General features: G+C 37.7%; 1 protein-coding gene across 4 annotated transcripts in view; it reads left to right on the top strand.

Moving 5' to 3' along the window:
• LOC139727292 (piezo-type mechanosensitive ion channel component 2-like) overlaps positions 1 to 20,030 on the top strand; it is a 65,089-nt gene that overhangs the window by 10,793 nt on the left and 34,266 nt on the right. For all 4 annotated transcript variants that reach the window (XM_071638263.1, XM_071638256.1, XM_071638270.1 and 1 more), the window contains exons 8-19: positions 367 to 567; positions 1,194 to 1,395; positions 2,619 to 2,717; positions 3,535 to 3,691; positions 4,586 to 4,607; positions 5,008 to 5,171; positions 6,479 to 6,639; positions 7,556 to 7,715; positions 8,101 to 8,190; positions 8,468 to 8,544; positions 12,464 to 12,591; positions 13,196 to 13,301. In XM_071638263.1, coding sequence (XP_071494364.1) covers positions 367 to 567; positions 1,194 to 1,395; positions 2,619 to 2,717; positions 3,535 to 3,691; positions 4,586 to 4,607; positions 5,008 to 5,171; positions 6,479 to 6,639; positions 7,556 to 7,715; positions 8,101 to 8,190; positions 8,468 to 8,544; positions 12,464 to 12,591; positions 13,196 to 13,301 — 1,567 coding nt within the window. The remainder of the gene's footprint in view (positions 1 to 366; positions 568 to 1,193; positions 1,396 to 2,618; positions 2,718 to 3,534; positions 3,692 to 4,585; positions 4,608 to 5,007; positions 5,172 to 6,478; positions 6,640 to 7,555; positions 7,716 to 8,100; positions 8,191 to 8,467; positions 8,545 to 12,463; positions 12,592 to 13,195; positions 13,302 to 20,030) is intronic.

Genomic DNA, 20,030 nt, shown 5'->3' with positions numbered 1-20,030 from the left:
CTGTCCCGAGTATGCTCCAGACTCGTCTTCAACGGGTTAAGCTGGTAATGAAATTGTAGCGCAGTTTTTAGTGGGAAGAACCTTCTTGATTTTACTGTAATTTTCTGTATATTCCTATAGCATAAACAGCATCTGTTTTGAAGAAATAATTGCCAATAATTAGTATTTGGTAATTGATTAATTGATATTTGCACCTCATTTGTGTACATTCTTCATTAGTGTTCAATTGAAAAATCAAATTGATTTAGGATTGAATTGAATTGAATTGAGTTAACTAGAGAAACAAATGTAACTACACAGATGCAAGAATTATGTATGGAATGAATGCAAAGTAACTCGACAGCCTGTCTCTTTGTGGTCGACCAGGGCTACGTAGCCATCATCGTCATGATCATCATCCAGAGCATCGTCGTGCTGCACCAGCGCCAGTACCGTCTCCAGCGCGGCCTCATCAAGCCCGTCTACTCCATTGTGTTTGACGACATCTCGCGGGAAATCGCCGACAAGGGAGTCTTTGAGTGCATACAGTATCTCTTCAATTACTGCTTCTACAAATTTGGCCTGGAGGTGTGACATTCTTATACTCACTATATCCTGAAATGTAAAGGCTGAATAATCCTCTAAAAATTTTAGCTGTTCATGATGTTGTCAGTGTACAATAGAAAATATAGTGGTTGTCTCTATTTGGGACTTTTGATGAATTCTTTACTCTGAAATATCATAGATACATGTTTTACATATTTGCAAGAATACTGATAGTTAGAAAGAGATGAAGATTTTTTCCTGACTTTCTCAAGAGCGATACAATATTACCCATTTCTGTGCTGGGGACCTTGGACAGTGTGTACAGTGCTGTCGGATTTTCTGTGCCGATTGGTACAAGGCATGCAAGTGCTTTAAGGACGACTAAGTACTATTTCAGATGCAAATTCTCATATATCAAGAAGTATCATGCTTTAGCTTAACATGAAATCATTCAAAGAGCATTCATTTCAGTATTTCACAATAAAAAGAGACACAAATGTTTTACTGTAAACTTTAATAAAAAGATTATTTGATTGCTATGTGATTTTGAGTAGAAAGAGAAGAGAAGTGAAAGGCAAATGTGTGTCATGGGGTATGATCATGCTAGACTTGTCCATCAGAAGTACTTTATGATCAATCTGTCGACACACAAACTTTTTGCTTGTTAGATTTGCTTCTCCACCACCATGATCGTGGCGGCGGTTCGACTGGACTTCATCGCGTTCCTCTACATCATACTGGCCCTGCCCTTCTTCTTCGTCCGGCGAAGGACCTGTGCCTCCCTGTGGCCCGTTTACACCCTGATACTGGCCATTCTCCTACCCATCACCTACGCCTTGGCCCTGGGCCTACCTCCCATGCTATGTATCAGTGAGTTACTCTAATTACTTCCTTTCTTTTTGAAGCAAAAAATGATGAGTAACAATGAAATGAAAGAAAGAAAAATAAGGATCGGAGGAAGTCTTGTCTAAAGTGTGGAATCTACTTATCTTCTATTCTATTTCAAAGGGCTCTTGTTTATATCTTTTTTAATACCCCATTTCAAATCTACAAGCGCCAAGGTTTGTAATTAAGAAGTTAATCTAACTGATAAGCAGATGATGACGTTATGCAAACATCTCCATGAGAAATTTTGTGTATGATATATGATTTGTTTCTGTGCTGATGGAATAGGTGGAAATGCTATTAAATGCAAAATGAAGGTAGAACTTTGCTCGAATGTTCGTGTAGTGCCTTTTCAGCAGACAGCTCAGGGTTTCGTGGCTTGAGGATGAAAAGTTTCCTCCACATACTCTGGATTCAGCTTTTCTTCATTTTTGTATACTTTGTAGTGATGCTGCCCCCTACTTACCAAGCTTTATAGGCTGCTGCATCAAATTTAGTGTATGTGCCTTACCTGCTATATTTTCTTACTGGATGGCATTTCAATTTATTTTGGAGGCGTACCAAGGGAACATTGTTTTTGGTGACAGCAACCCTTTGTGTTTTGACCGTGAGACCAATACTGTACAACCAGAAGCATTTATTCAAAAACTTTTTGCGCATTGATGTTGACGGCCTTTTTTTTTTTTTTTGTGGTATGACACTTTCACGAATCACCATTGGCATTCAATACTGTAAAACAAGGAATGTTCGCGTGAATTTTAATTTTGCGAATTTCGTGAGAGTCAAGAGTCATGAAATTAAAATGCACACGAAAGTTCTTGTCTACAACTCACGAAAATTTCATGCTGCTAAAAAGGCTCTTGCAAATCTTGACTCCTTGCAAAATACCTGAGAGTTTCGTGCCTGTGAAATTTGGGGGTTTTCTTCTAATGTTCAAGATGATCTTTTTCTCTCATAAAGTGTTATGCATGTGGGAGATTCATTTAAGTCAGGGAGATACGTTTATGATGTATGGCAACAAACATTTCTAGCTGTAGCATATTAATCAGCTTTGTGATTGTTGCTGTGCTGAATGAGCATTACATAGGGATGAAAATAAGACTTTTGGTGGCAGCTTGATAACATACTGTCTGTTTGTTTTATTTTTTATAGATTGTCATTCTATGTCCTTGTGTTTGAAACATTTCTCTTATCCTCCTACTTTTCAGGCTATCCATGGTACAATGTAAGCCAACTACCGATAGAGATTGTGGCATGGCTGTATCTACCCAACTACCAGTACCCCCTGGAGTCTTCTGTTATAGTTGGTGAGTTGCAAACCAAGAAACATATCATCATTAGGTTCCCCTACCTTTAAAGTGAATGGTTAACTCTATGAATGAGTAGATAATAGGAGCTCATGAAAAAAAAAGAAAAAAAGATTATGATGTTAGCTGCTGCAACCAAGCCATGCTGTCTTTTTTTCTTGAAGGTTTTCATTTTGTTATTTCCATTGTTGCTTCTAGTCAAAGTGAAATACGTCATAACAGTATATATTACAAAGGTTAAAGGTCAGTCTTGTCCCTCGAATTGCAGTAGCCGATGATGAGAGATGAATTAAAGGGCGTAAGCAGTAATAAAAACAAGATACAGCTTTGTGTAGTATGAAAGGAGTATAAGAGTAATTGCAGAGCTTTTCACACCAATATTAGTCAAAACAGTTCTGGTTACTTTGTTGTTGGCCCTAGCTGCATTCTAAAGCATGCTGAGGCTAACATGTATGCTGGAGCGAGTGGCCAATTCTGGGTTTAACCAACTGACCAGCATTTGTCAGGTTTGCATATAATCAGTCGTCTCTGGATTTTTTTTCTCCCTAGTTTAATGTAATAATAATAATAATAATAATAGTGGCTACTTGTATAGCGCACAGGTCCACTTTTCAGTGCTCATGGCGCTTCAAAAATGAAAAGATATTATATATACTATAATATATATATATATTATATAATGTACCGGTACTGAACAATTTAACATCAGTTGCATTTGTGTTGGAGAGGTAATGGATTGTTCAAAGCAAGAAATCCAGTTTCTCTAATCTTGCTTGAATTGTGTCTCTTCTTCTTTTCCTCTCACTATCCCTTGTAGCGGATTTCTTTCAGCTTTTGTTTGTCGCGCTTCAGTGGCACGTATTCCGCAATGAGTCCAACGGGGATGTCAAGACGAAAGGCGGCGACAACTACGAGGTGTCAGTGGATGTTGAGAAGGTTGAGGAGAACCCTGTACCAAATTTCACCTTCAACAAGTGAGTTAAACCTGTACTGGAGGGCCGGTCAAGGGGGGATCCTAACATGACCACTGCAGAAAGATGACCTTTGTATACAGAGTCTAGTGGCCATTTTATATTTGAGCTGCTGTGTAGATTTCTTCTCAAACTAGATTATTATTGCAGAAGCATTTAATATCGCATGCGAATACATAATGTATTTCTGGGTGAACATCATGCGCATAAAAAAATACTGTATATGTCATGTTTGTCTACAGTTTTATCAGCACATATTTCGCAAGTTGCATGATGTTCCTCAGATCAACAACTCTTCAAAATATGAAGAGTTTGTTCGCAAAAGCAATAAGTCCACTTTTGAAGATTTTGAAGTATGGTCTCTGTCATAAAGTACAAAATATTACCTTTTAAATGATATATTGGTCACTACATAAAAAGGTACATTTTTGAAGTCATGGTCAAAAGAAGAAAAAATATTCTTATCATTCTCTTTATTTTTCTTGACCTTTAATCGCAAATATCTCCATTTGGCAAATATGGACTTATCGGTTTTTGCGAACAAATTTTTCATATCCCCCCCCCCAAAAAAAAAAAAATAAATAAATAAAATTGAAAAATATATTTAGAATACATATTGTCTTCAAAATGGGTATTTGCTTATTAGTGAGTTCAGAAGCCTTGATAGTTATTAATATCAACATAGATATTTCATCTGTAGTGCTTTGTGATGTATGCAGCATGAATTATTACAAATATATGGAAACATGTATGATAACATTTACACTTACATTAGATATGTAGTAGTATTTGAAAATGTGGCATAAACCAGTCCTCGGAGATTATGAACATGTACTATCCATTGAAGTTTGACACTGACTTGAATTTCGATACTTTTTCTTTCTTCATATATTTCAGGTCATATCTGGATGTTGCGAAGGTAAGCTCTGTTTGTTGATTGCTTTGGATAATCTCTCCTTTCTGTAACAGATGCTATAATGAAATACTTTGCTCTAGTTATTGCCAGCTATAGTGAGATATGGATGAATTTCTGTGGCAGGCCTCTTTCTCAAAATGTTTGTACATTTGTAACTGACGAGGAATGGATTCACATCCCTTTATCACTGACAGTTTAAATGCTGTAATTTCAGTTCAGTATACTGAATAAATATCTGTGATTTCTCTATACTTTTTCTTCTTTTTGTTATGTCTCCTTCCTTTGCTTCTTCTTTTTCTTTTTTTTTGTGTGTTATATTTTCCTTTAGTATTTCTTCTTATTAAAAGTTATAACTTTCATAATTGTCATCTGATAATGATAATATCATCATTGATATTGACAGAACTTGATCTTCGGGTACATGTTCTACGTGACACTGGCCATCGTGTTCCTGTGTGCAACAACTCGCATCAGCATCCTTGGACTCTTCTATCTTGTCTTTGCCTTCTACTTTCTCTGGTTCGGACCAAAATTCCTCACTAAACCTACACCAGTGGTCATCAAAAGGTAATTACCCTCACCCTACACTAGTGGTCATCAAGAGGTACACACTACATCTACACCAATAGTCATCAAGAGGTAATTACACTAAATCTACACCAAAGTCATCAAGAGGTAATTACACTATATCTACACCGAAAGTCATCAAGAGGTAATTACACTAAATCTACACCAATAGTCATCAAGAGGTAATTACACTAAACCTACACAAATAATCATCAAGAGGTAGTTACACTAAACCTACACCAATAGTCATCAAGAGGTAATTACACTAAACCTACACCAATGGTCACCAAGAGGTAATTACACTAAACCTACACCAATAGTCATCAAGAGGTAATTACACTAAACCTAACCAATGGTCCTCTAAAGGTAATTACACCAAACAAACACCACTTGTCATCAAAAGGTAATTACACTAAACACACACCATTGGTCATCAAAAGGTAATTACACCAAACCCACACCATTGGTCATCAAAAGGTAATTACACCACACCTTCACCAACGGTCCTCTAAAGGTAATTACACCAAACCTACACCAGTGGTCATCAAAACGTAAAATACCCTCACCTCACACCAGTGGTCATTGAGAGGCCATTTCACTTCTTAATTTTTACATACAATACGTGTAAGATACACATGTAGGTGAGCTTTGTTTTTGTTCTCCCAGTTTTCAGAGCACCTGCAAAATTGCTTGAAGTTGAATTCAGTGTAAGAATTTCAAGAATAAGATTTTGCATCTGTGGCAGTTATTGCTACAATCAGGAGATTTTAGGGTAGTTGTATATCTTGTTCAGACATCTCTCGTTGTGTTTAGTTGTCTTGTTGACCTTTTCAGGTATATGGAAGGGTATAAGAAACATCCTGCTCACAGCTGGTAAAGAGATGGTGACATAAAATCATTACAAAAGAAAACTAAAGAAACCGTATTCTTCATATATTGCTCATGCCAATTTTCATGCATGTACAGTAGGACTCAACTGTACACCACATTGCCCGTCACCGCCACCACCATCAGAACTGACAGTATAAAGTGAAGGCTTGCCAGAATATCACATGTGATGGGTTATACACAGCTAATGTGGAATTCCTGCTCCACTTCAATCCCTGAGCATTGTGCTGTATCAACATGCATTAAAAACTACAACCGTATGACAGGAGTAGCTATTTTATATGAAGAAAATATGTATAATCACTGTAAACAAGATAATAAAGGAAAATTTTTGAAGATTTTCTCGAGTGCTGGACCATTTGTCTGAACCTGCCAAACTGTGATGCATCTCATTTTATATTTCTCCTCATCCCCTCAAGATGGAACCTGTTGCTAGGATACAACATCTTTGTCATCACCATGAAAGTGGCGCTACAGATTGTGGCATGTGGCTATGAAAGCGAACTAAGCTCATCCGGCAGCTGTTGGGTCATGCAGCTCTTTGGTGTCACCTGTCTGCAGAACTACAACTTTGATAGTGGTGAGAATTCTTCCCCATCTTTTTTTCCTTTATGAGAAACTCACACAATCAAAATTATGAATTTTGACAGTTTTGGTATAATCTACAATGTATGTGCCTTCACGGCTAGATAAGAAAAATATAACAATTCTTGATGTCACGGTAGGGCAACGATATGTGAAGAAAATTTACAGATACGAACACAAGCATTCCATTCCTACATTCACTGAACCAGCACATACTGGTACATTTGGGGTAAATTCTTCTTCAAAAGAAGACAAGTACAACTTTTACGATTGGAGAATTACTTCTGTGGTTATGTGTAAAATACGTTTCGCTATGATCTATTGTTCATCATCCTTTAGTTCAACAATCAGTTGAATCATTGGGGGGACGTGAGGAAGATTCAACAGTTATTCTCCAGGCCTGTTCTGTTGGCATTTATTTACAAACAGCGTCAATGCCTGTAATATCACCTGAATGTGGCACACTAAGGGTTCAAACAATTTACTGCCAATAAGCTGTAAGACCATTCAGCAGAAAGTTGGAATTCTTCGTCTTTACAAGAATTAGCTCATATCAGCCTTTCCATTGTTGGAGTTTGCCCTTCTGAGTTTGTGTCGCAGGTTTATCATTATGCAGCTGTGACCAATACTCTTTTACCTTTTGAATACTTGCTTTTCCTGACCTTGTACTTTTCCGTGGCCCAGGATTCTTGATAATCCCATACCACTTTGATTACCTTACACTCACCAATAAACCTCATACCAAGCACTTGTCCATGGCTCTGGCGAAATCTGACATGTGACCCAGAAGGACTTCTGGTGCTGTTTTATCAGACTTGACATCAAAGAAGGGCAAGATTGTCACATCCCAGTGTGAGTACGATTAACCTAACCTAAGGATTCTTTGGTTGGACCTCTTGTCTCGCATCTAGACCCGGTTGTAGAACCGTGCCAGCTACCAGCAGACCAAGCGCAGCTGACCTGGGACGTGACCTGTTTCTTCTTCATCGTCTTCCAGCGCCGCATCTTCACCAGTAACTACTTCCTCTACGTCGTCCTGGACTTGCAGGATGAGGAGAAATTGGCATCCAAGTGAGTCCCTGCTTTGACATGCCCCTCGGAAAGAGAGAAAGTTGTAATCCTTAAAGTGAAAATCAATTCCATCTCAGAATTTACTGTAGCAAGTAGAATAATGATAATGATAATGGTAACAATAATAATAATGATAATGATAATAATATCAGTGATGATGATAATAATAATGATAATTTATGATAATATGAAGATTCATAATGATAATGATAATAATATCAGTGATGATGATAATAATAATAATAGTTTATGATAATATGAAGATTCATAATGATAATAATAGACAACAATATTAGTATCATTATTACCATCATTATCACTATTGTTATCACCATTATCATTGCTGTTGTTGTCATTGTCAGTACTTTTGTTTTCATTGTTGCAGGGGAGCAGAACTGATTAATGAAATCCTGGCGACCAAAGTTCGAAACAAGCGTGTGGAGGAGAGGAACATTCTAGAAGGGGTCAAGAGAAAGTGAGTTGATGTACTTTGATGCAAACATTTGTCAGTCTACAACAGTGGTAAATGTTAGCATGGGCACTTAGAGAAATTTATATGTATTTGAACACATGTTTACAATATCATGGCAGTTAACTATACTGATGTGCGTTCATGTGCGCGTGTTAGCACTATTTATGATTTATAATTCCTGTCAACAAAACTTATTACTTCCCACTGGTAGTTGAGACTTCTTTTGCCGACTGTGGTAGAAAGTAACATCTGTATTAAATCTTGTCATCTCTCTTGTTAGGATGAAGCGAATCAAGGAGAAGCAAGCAAAACTCTTGAGCAAGAAAGAGGCGTGGCAACCAAAAACCCACGCTGAAGGTAAGTCTTGGTGTCTTGGTTTCTCTAAGCTAGGAGTCCGACCGCCTCAGCCCCTTTGGTTAGACTTCTGTAACATTTACTGCCATCATCTGAAGTTTACAACTAATTTCAAGTCTTACCGTTTACTAAACTATGGTGGAGTTAATGAGTCAATAATTTTGATGGTCAGTCTGTGACTTGCCAACCCACTAACAGTAGTGTGAAAATTGCAACTGACTGACATATTGCCCTACATCCACATACATGTAGATAAGTACCGAATTGATAAATGTTTAGTAGCAGCCATGATAAAAAAAATCATGGGCATACATACCCAGGCAGGATTTGAACCTACAACCTCGTGATCATTGGACAGGCGTCTTATCCACGAGACCACCAAGCATCTGCCCGACAGCAAGTGCTGGTTTTAATCCTTATAGTGCGCAGTGGGCACTGCGTAATTATTCATATCCATGAAATTATTTATGTCGATGAAGGGCAACTTGTCAATCAGTTGCAATACAAACGACTTGACGCAAGAATTTTATGACTTTGAATAGCATGAAACTTTTAGACATCCTTGGGTCGACAATCTTTTTTTTTTTCAATCTTGCATTTTCACCATCCACTATCTAGCCATTCACTTTGTTATAGCAACCAACACGTCACATTGAATGTACCATCCTCTGTACTGATATGTAGTCCTTCAAATATCACCCATAATCTTGTTAATCTGTCCTCCAGGAGTCCGGTTGCCCACTGCAACAATTTTGGGTCCAATTTATACACCGAGTCTGCATGAAGCCTCCTGTGTTTACATCTCATGCATTGTTACTAACTAGACTGTGGGCAATTAAAGAGAGATATATATAGAGAGAGGGAGAGATAAACGTATTCATCCTTTGAAAGAAAGATGGAGATAGAGATGGAGAGAGATGAAGAGCTAGATAGACTGATTTATCAGTAGATAGATAGAGAGAAAGAGATGAAAAGATTCATCAAGAAATATAGAAAGAGAGAGAGAACGAGGGATTGACAGAGGTTAAGAACTAGATAGAGTAATCTGTCAAATAATGAAGAAAGAGATGCAGGAAGAGATGGATAGATCCATCAAGAGATAGAGAGGGAGAGAGGGCTTAAAAGAGAGGTAGAGGTTAAGAGCTGTATAGACTGATCAATGGAGAGATACATGGAGAGAGAAATTGCAAGAGATGAATAAATCCATCAGCGAATAGTGAGAGATAGAAAGAGATGTGAAGATCTAGAACAGAGAGTTTGATAATTTAATAGATAAACAAACTAATCAATCGGTAGTTAGGTGGAGATAGAAAGAGCAAGGGATCGATGAATCAAGGGATAGAGAGAAAGAGATATGAAGGTCTAGACAGTGACCTTGATAGATAGATGGAGAGAGAAATTGCAAGAGATGAATAAATCCATCAGCGAATAGTGAGAGATAGAAAGAGATATGAAGATCTAGAACAGAGAGTTTGATAATTTAATAGATAAACAAACTAATCAATCAGTAGTTAGGTGGAGATACAAAGAGGAAGGGATCAATAAATCAAGGGATAGAGAGAAAGAGATATGAAGGTCTAGACAGTGACCTTGATAGATAGATAGATAGACAGATAGACAGATAGATAGATAGATAGATAGACAGATAGACAGATAGATAGATAGATAGACAGATAGACAGATAGACAGATAAACAAACTAATCCATCAATAGTTACATGGAGAAAGAAAGAGGAAGAGATGGATGAATCAATAAAAAAATGAAGAGGAAAAGAAATAAAGAGTTAATAGCTGGAGGGAGGGATTGTGAGAAACAGGGAGGTGACGAGAACAAGAGAAGCACTGCCTAAGGCAAATTGATGATTGTTTATGTGTGTATTATTTGTCATAATTACATTCCACTCCGACAGATATTCTGTTTTGATGATAATGTTAATAGCAAAGATTGACGGCTACACTGCGGAGCATTGAGATAAACATTATATCACTTCCCACTTTGATTGGTTGTCTGGTACTTCACCTGTGTGATCTGTACTTCCCTGTCATCTCCAAGACATGAGCCAGGTTCTCACGGAGGAGCAACGCTTATTTAGGTTGTATCCATGGCGACGAGGTCTCGATGGTAACATTGGTATGACCCAGCAAGAGATTTTATAAAGAGTGAAATGCCTGGGCTGCAAGAAGACTGCATCATCCTGCCGGAATCAAAGCATCATCCATTTGCAGTGCTGTTTTTATTTTTATTGTTTGTTTTTGTTTTGTCAATCTTGTGCTTGATTCTCCTAGTCTTATTTCCAGACTCTTCTATACCTACAAATTGGGAGATTGTGAGGCATGGAAATTCTGGGTAACTATTAAAGGGGAATTCAGGGGAATTCATTTTCACCTACTTTGTTCATTAGGACATCAGCATTTATTTTGTGGCTTTGTGTGTAGTAAAACAAGAGATGCGTACATGAATTGACTTTCTTTATCGCATTGAATCTGCAAAGTTTGGAAGAAAAAAATTACTAGAAGAACAAATTTTTCTTCCCCTTGTCAATGTGATTGTATGTCATCATGTAACCCCTGTAGGTTGAAAGAATTGTCCCTTTCTTTCACAGTAACCCAGAGTTTACCATGCCCTATTTCCCAAAGGAGTGATGATTTGAGTACTGATGTAATACTTAGTGTGTGTATGTGCTTAAAATGTGGCAATGAAGCTTGTATGGGGAAAGATTATTGAAACAGTGACTGATATATGCGTGCCGTTGATCTTGTCAGAAAAAGTAGTAGCCCATTTTTCTTCCCTCCCCCTCCCACTCCTCCACACTCCCAAAGATGCACAAAGTACCAGGCAATGTTAGCGTGGAAAATTGGCTTGCAGTGACGTCAAGATAATACTCCTTCTCATCTTTGCAGGGAGAAATTTAGGTGCTCCTCAACTTTTAATTATGTTCTCAAGAACTTCTAAAGGTATCCCCCTGTCATGAGTGTCATGAGTAAATAAGGAGCCCTGTTCTTTCCTACAAATCTCATCAAAGAATAACCAGTAATCAAACCACTTACAATACTTTCTGAATGAGTAAGGCCTGCAAGCTACAAGGGACCTTTTTATTCAGTCTGTTTGAAACCTTGCCCAGTGCTTTTCCACAAATTGGCTGCTACTTTTTAGACAAATTATTAGATGAAACCTTTTGGTTCATTCTGTTATATCTTCAAATGTGCCTTGACACTGGATTCTTCTCGTGTGTGTTGTCTCCAAATAAAAGCATGCACATCTATCATGATAAGCATCAGCATTTCACTGTCATCTGATGAAACTAATATTTCTTCTTGTTGTTTGTGTTTTATCTCTGTTATGCATACTCTCTTTGCAACATCTTCATGCAAACAGTAATTCAATGTGTATGTCATGTCTAAGTATACTAGTTTGATATCTGATTATTTGGTTCTTACTTGCTTCATATGTGATTATGTAATTCCAATGTGTTCCAATTAGAGATTGATAAATGCTTTAAAGGTCTTCCCTGAGTTTTTCTCCTGATTTTGTATGTGAAACACAGTCAATGTAGCACACAATTTAGATAAAACAAAGCAACAACCAAATAACAAGACCAACCATAAGAGAATGAGGTGTTTATCAAAGATTTTTCCTTGATTGTAAATAGAGTTCCATATGCTTCAATGAAGCATGAGTAAGATATAGAAAAGTTAGTAATACCTTGATAATGAAACTATTTGAAGGCTGGCTGTTGATCATATTCCTACTGTACCCCCTTTGGAAAACATAGAATACTGATAAACACAACCAACTTGCTGCAAACAACATCAACAAAACTTTTGACCCTGGCTCAAGTATTGGTTAGCATCTTAATCTACCTACCACCCCAAGTGACCTAATCTCCCCCCTCCCCCTCGCTCTTCCTGATATCCCTTGACAGCGATCCGGGCCACAGGAGGATACTACATGTTTGAAGACGTGGATGATGATGACCTGAGTGAGATTGAGGACATGGAGGCAGAAGGCATCATCAAGACGGGAGAACCGAGTCGGAAGAACCCACTCCAGGTAGGCAGGGTTAGGAGGATGGATCGATGCTCACTGGTTGTACCTCTATCCTCTCTCCTCATGTCTTGGAATGACCAAAACTAATGCTTGTTCATTTGTTTCTACTGCACATGAAATATACACACAAAACATTGTCCAATAAATGACATAAACTTTAGAGTTGGAGGCTCATAATTTTTCAGTAAAGTCACCTCAAAGCCTTGCTACAGGTGCAAGACATGACATACCCATGCCATTTGCAAGGCTTTTTGTTTTTGTCTTTTACTTGTATGGTAATTAAATTACCTTTAAGTTAGTTTAGTGGGGGCGCTGTGGCATAGTGGATAAGACTGCTGACTCTCGTTGAGAGGACCTGAGTTCGAATCCCGCCCAGTGCTCTGGTACCAGGTGTATAAATGGGTACCTGGCAACACTAGGGTAATGATAATGGCAGGGCCCTCTAGTAGAGCAGTGGCAACACTGAAGAAGCTACCCTGGGTAAATACGACATTGTTTTGTTATTATTATTATAAATGATATTATTTAGGTTACAGAATATGACATAATGAGGTAGAAATGGAGGAAGGCTTCATTAGATCATTTCTCTGTCACATTTTGTCCTCAGCTGATGCATCACAGCATCGTTGAAGACCCAAAGAGGGCGATAGAGATTGATGCGGAGCACCGCGCCTCTGAAGGAGAAGATGCCGAAGATGTGGATGCGGATGCAGGTACGCATGAGGGTGTGGTGTTGGTGTCCAGGGGAGTGGTGTTGCTGTCAAGGGGAGTGGTGTTGCTGTCAAGGGAAGTGGTGTTGGTGTCCAGGGTAGTGGTTTTGGTGTCAAGGGGAGTGGTGTTGGTATCAAGGGGAGTGGTGTTGGTGTCCAGGGGAGTGGTGTTGGTGTCAAGGGGAGTGGTGTTGGTGTCAATGGGAGTGGTGCTGGTGTCAATGGGAGTTGTGTTGGTATCAATGGGAGTGGTGTTGGTGTCAAGGGGAGTGGTGTTGGTGTCAAGGGGAGTGGTGTTGGTATCAATGGGAGTGGTGTTGGTGTCAATGGGAGTGGTGCTGGTGTCAATGGGAGTGGTGTTGGTATCAATGGGAGTGGTGTTGGTGTCAATGGGAGTGGTGTTGGTGTCAATGGGAGTGGTGTTGGTGTCAATGGGAGTGGTGTTGGTGTCAATGGGAGTGGTGTTGGTGTCAAGGGGAGTGGTGTTGGTGTCAAGGGGAGTGGTGTTGGTGTCAATGGGAGTGGTGTTGGTGTCAATGGGAGTGGTGCTGGTGTCAATGGGAGTGGTGTTGGTATCAATGGGAGTGGTGTTGGTGTCAATGGGAGTGGTGTTGGTGTCAATGGGAGTGGTGTTGGTGTCAATGGGAGTGGTGTTGGTGTCAATGGGAGTGGTGTTGGTGTCAATGGGAGTGGTGTTGGTGTCAATGGGAGTGGTGCTGGTGTCAATGGGAGTGGTGTTGGTATCAATGGGAGTGGTGTTGGTGTCAATGGGAGTGGTGTTGGTGTCAATGGGAGTGGTGTTGGTGTCAATGGGAGTGGTGTTGGTGTCAATGGGAGTGGTGTTGGTGTCAATGGGAGTGGTGTTGGTGTCAATGGGAGTGGTGTTGGTGTCAAGGGGAGTGGTGTTGGTGTCAAGGGGAGTGGTGTTGGTGTCAATGGGAGTGGTGTTGGTGTCAAGGGGTGTGGGCCCGGTATTAAGATCATTTTTATTCCCTCTATCCAGAGAAATTCCCAACTCTCCAGACAGCTTTTTATTCCCTTCTCATTATTCCTGCAGAGTAAACACCATTTCCTTACAGTCTTTCATTATTGTGTGAATTCCGGTGTGCTTGCTAGTGTACCTCTATTTTTTTTCCCAAAATGTATCACTGCCGAGGAATGTTGTTCCAGGCTATCAAGCAGGAGTAGTTGAAGAGACGGTCCACTCCATGTTTAAGCTGACGTTAAATAGAGTCAAGTGAAAAGTTTTATCAGTAAAGACAAAGTCTTCCTCTGCCCTGCACACAAATTTTCTATGAATTTCATATTAATAATATGACTAGAAAATAAAATGACTGTTCTATGGCCCATTTCCTAAAGCACTGCATATCAATGACAATATGCAACAAGTAATAATGATAACAATAGAAATACATTTATATAGCGCATTATCCATGTACAGTGTGGTTTCTATGGCAACAGCCAGATTACTGTCAATCAGCCAGACGACAGCCAAGCAGTGGTTTGCATTAAAAGTTGTCGTCATTATAGCAATTGCAAATTTTACAAAGCCCACCGTGTGAAACAAGTCGCTAGGAGCCACCGTGTTTCTTACTTATGTCCAAGTCTCTACCTTCCCAAAGTCTTGTTAATTCTTCCATCTTAAAAACAAAGAGAAAAATTTTTTAGAGCTTTTCTGACATCTTTATTCATGAGTTTGCTTGAAGCTTGAGTTATCTGTCGCATGAAATTAGACCACAAGTGAGCTGGTACAATGTGAATGAGTGTATAAACATGTCTGGAATGCTCATAGCATATCACAGCATGCCCTTCGCAGTTGATGTAATATACCATACACCCATACATCACAAAATCTGAAATTGGATCCAGTTTGCAACATTAATATAATAATGATTATCTAAAGTATATGTTACATACAAGAATGTTGATTAGAATATTTCTATTGGCTGAATCTACTCATTTTGTGTCCCCAAATACCTTTTGTCCTTGAGGGAATGAGAAACTGTATTCTTGTGATATGTGTCATCCCTGCAATTGTTCATATGAATTGTGATCCCAGGTTGATGCAAAATTATGTAGAATCCTGCTGCTTTCATTCTTTTTATTGTGACTTCTTGTCTGTTATCTGTTATGTTTTGGGTTTTTTTTCAGGAAGGGGGGGGGGTCGACTTCACTTCAAACAAAACTTTGTATTTCTTGTATGTAATGCATTTTTATCTCTTTTTCTGTATAAAACTACAAAACCTTCGGACAATTGATTTGAAATCAAATTGGCAGCATTCATTTCCCATGTTTGCGAACATCATTTAACTAGTGCATATTTCTGATCTGCATGAACTCACCCCGACTTCTGAGAATCAGACAAATATAAGATGTAAGATTCCTCCCCATCTTCCAGTCAAATATTCACAGATGTCCCAGAATTGTACTTCTGTCATGATATATCTCTGCTTTTGTACTTTCATACTTCTTCTGCTCATGAATTCACCAAACCTTAAAAATTTGCCCCACATTCCGTCATCTTTGAAAATGGTGAGTAATGGTGACATCACAAGTTCAAAGGTCATTTTCCCCTCTCTATGGTATATGAAAAAAGGGAAGAGGAGGAGATATTTATGGGATATAGGTCTTACTTGCATGTCTTACTTTCACTGACTAGCTAAAAATGCTCATCCTATAGACTGTATCAGTTCAACTAACTTCACATGTACACCTCTCATCTTTCCTGATGACCCCAAACATTGCATGCATTGGGTACATCTTCATTTGAATCACTGAAAGCATGCACAAATTTGATATTTGAATCGTTCCTGCAGTTCACATGTTGTCCATATATTCATGAGCAAGAATCTTTAGAATTGACATTTTTATTTTCACATGGTTGAGAACGTCATTGTAATCCAAAATGGAAGAAGCCTTTTGCCTGGGTATCGTCTGTTTGTGTGTAAAAAGTAGATAAACATAAACTCTATGCCCAGAATTACCAGCAAGCTCTTCAATTTCTTTCTTGACATATTGATATTGACAGTAATATTAATAATATGATATTGATAAAAGTCAAAATAAGATGAAGAAAAATTATCATGAAAATTATGATTATGACAGTAATAATAGTAATGGTTATTAGGATGAAAATAATAATCATAATTATCATAGTAATTATAACAATTATAATAATACTAGTAATAATGATTATGATAATTGTAATAATGATAATATTATTCCTTTACATTGATATATGTTGATAAAGTGTTTTTCATCATTATATGATACTGGAAGGCATATACACTGTATCATTCCCAGTACTTTAGAAATCAGACCATCACGTACAGTACTCTTCCTTCATTTCTTGGTGAACTTTCCTGCCAAGTTGAACACCACATCCTAAAACCAACCACCTTGATATTAAGCTATCTACAGTTGTACTTAATACCCATCTAACACTCCAAAATTCATGCTTCTCATGGGAAAAGTTCATAAAAGCATCCCATGTGTCAGTTACAATTAATCACAGTTTCATGTCAGATTAGATAGCCAGTTTTGAGACATTTTTGATGAAGAGGCTACTGTACACATCAATAATTTCGCACAATTAAATTTTAATGCTAAGCAGCTAAAAGAACATATTCGCTAATTCTGCAGTTCATGTTGCACACTTTGCGTAACATATATTTGTTTTTTTCTACTGACAATTTGTTTTGACATTTACATGCATGAAAATAGATGTACTTAATACGAACACTGTACTCGGACTGTTTATAGCTCAGTTGGTACAGCACCGGTCTAGCAATCTGGAGGTCTCGGGTTCAAATCCCTATGGAATCCCATTTTGTTTGCTCAATTTTTTATGTATAAGGAGGTGCATTATTGTAAAATCCTGACATTAATTTGGATGGCTGTCCACTCAGGGTTTCAGGGTTTTGTGGAATTTCTGCACTGCTTTCACTCTCTTTATAACATATAAAACAAAAACAGCAACGCAAAAGTAGAAATATGAAAACAATAGTAATAGTCAAGTATAACATTGAAAAGGCTAGGATATCAAAAGCATTGCATATGAATGTGCAAATAAAAATCTCACTCAGGAAAGAAGAACTAAGATGCTTGCCTGCATAATGAGGAGAAAGGTGGCCTACATTTTTAAAGGACCATTAGCCCTTGACATTAGAGTAAAGAAAAAAAATGCTGGCAGACAACAAAGAAGCTAATAGAGTTTTCACAATTTATTTTTTCATTGTAAAATGACAAAAGAACCAAAATCAGGTAAGTGAGAAGACTTAAAAGATGATTTGCACATGTAAATGTAGATATAGTCTCTATTGTGAGCTTCGTTATTCTTTCTTATCCGTTTGTATCTGTAGATATTGCTTCAGGTGCTGTGACACACTCTGTTCAAGTTGACTTTAATAAAGAGAGTAAGACGTTTCCTAATACGTAGGCAGACAGTGTTTTAATGAGTCACCAGGACAGCCAATTTTACTTCGTTATAACCGATACCTGATCGATAAACATACTTATCAAAAAGAAGAACTAAATGCAGTTATGGAAAATTGAGACTGCTGAATTCGCTTTATTGAGGGGGTTGCCTTTATCAGAAATAAGATTAGCTGGGATGAGAAGTCATGGACTTTAATATTTCATGATTTAAGCCTTCCTCTGCCATGCACACAAATCTTCAATGAATTTTCCCTTTAAAATGACTACATTTGACATTGTTTGCATTGAATAGTGATACCTGTTGCAACATGTGAAAACTAGTAAAGGGGATGATGTTATACAAGTAGCTCACAAATCTCTGATTGGTTTGTGCACACACACACACACACACACACACACAAATGAAAATCTGTTTTTTGATTGGTTACTAAGCAACTGCATCCCTTTCTTCCTGAGAGTCATCAATGTGAGTTTGTTGCAAGTCATCAGAAATTTCATCCAAAGGATGCAAATTTTTTGTCTTTTTGTTGTGTCAGAAAAGGAAATTCATTGACGGTTTTATGTGTAGGTGAATGAACATCTCTTGAGAAAATATAGCATCACCCCTCGTATTAAAGCCAATATTTGCTTGCTACAGATGACATTTTTATGTAGCAACAGGTGAATTTTAGAGTTGTAAGTTTTTAAGTTTTTAATTGAGTTTGATGAAATCTCAACCATTCTAGTATTCAGATTTTACTCTGCTTATTACAGCCAACTTAAACGTGTTGTTAAATTGCTCATAGAGTGTGATAATAGATAGTGTCCAGAGCTGTAGAGCATGTTACACTCTCACTTGTATGTTTTAGTTAAGGGTTATACTATCAGTATTTGATAAAACTGCTTCTTTTCAGTCACACTGTTGAAGTGATGATGCTCTTGTGAAAATAGATCTGAATTAAATTCCAAGTTATTGTGTGAAAATGACCTGAGACTATGTTACCGACAATAATCTAGCAGTGAAAGGCGGGTCCCTTACTGATGAACATACATTCCAGAGCCTTGAAATGACTGTATTTTTATGATTACACATAGAGTCAGGAAGATTGATATCCTTGTAAAGAGAGAAAAAATTAAAGGAAAAATTGTGACCTTTAGCTCACAGAAGGGGAAAAAAGATTCAATACGATTGCATTGTTAGAATGAAACCGTCCTATAATCTTCAAGGATACAAAGATTTAGACAAAAATCCTGACCTCAAGCCTTGGCAAGAATATTTTAGACTTTTTAAAAAGTTCTGTTATAGCCCTTTGTAGATTGTTTCAGGCCCTTATACATGTATATTCTGCAAAAGTGTCTTGTTAAGATACCCCCCAATTGTATGTTTACAAATTGAGAGACCAAAATTTCCTTTATAGCTGAAATTGACTGAAATTCCCTGCCTGTGATCGCTTGTAGCAAGTCATGTGTGTAACCACATCATCGTCTGTTAATGTCTTGTACACAGATTTCCTGCTTGAAAGCTATCCGCTTCATTGCCATACAGTCACATGGCTTTACAGAGCATGAACAGTGTGTTTTGATATTGTGTAGTCTTTGCAGTATTGCGTTCACACTTGCAGCACATCATGTTGAAAAGCCCCACACTGTGCACTACTGCAAACACATGATCACTTGCATGATCCCATGTGGTGTGAACCTAACCACTGACTATGGTGTGATAGTCGTAGAAATGCATCTTACTTTGTGGAGACTGAAATATTGGTAACGACCTCAGTCACTTGCTTTGTCATTAAAATCTTTGAAGGAATGTTCGTAACCTGAATCACCTTGTCCAATTAGTTGAACATTTGACAGTATCAATGATAGTGATGATTCATTCATTCATTTTTTCATTCTCATTTTTCTTCCAACAAAACATAACACAGAATAAATCAGGAATTTATATACATATATACATTAGAATGTGCGAAAGATAATGATAGTTAACAAATAGACATGTGCATAATAATTCTAGTTGTAGAAATAAAAATGATTAACAACAGCAACAGTAATACTGATGATGATGATAATAAAGATATTTCATAGTGATGAAGATGAAGATAAAAATCATGATAATGATTATGATGATGATGTTGATGATAATGACAAAAAATCATCATCACCATCATAATGATATTAATGATAAGCAACAATGCAATATACAAAGATGTCAGCTGTTACTTTCTTTTTTCCAAAATACTGCAGGTTTCATGGAAAAACTGTATTTTCCAAAATGTATTACTACTCGTATCTATTGCAGGAAAGGTGTATTTT

This window comes from Diadema antillarum, unplaced genomic scaffold (genome assembly GCF_040938485.1).
Source record: "Diadema antillarum isolate AM-2024a unplaced genomic scaffold, OU_Dant_1.0 scf00000017, whole genome shotgun sequence".
Classification (NCBI taxonomy): domain Eukaryota; kingdom Metazoa; phylum Echinodermata; class Echinoidea; order Diadematoida; family Diadematidae; genus Diadema; species Diadema antillarum.
Note: the sequence above shows the minus strand (reverse complement) of the source record. Positions and strands in the feature narration are given on the sequence as shown.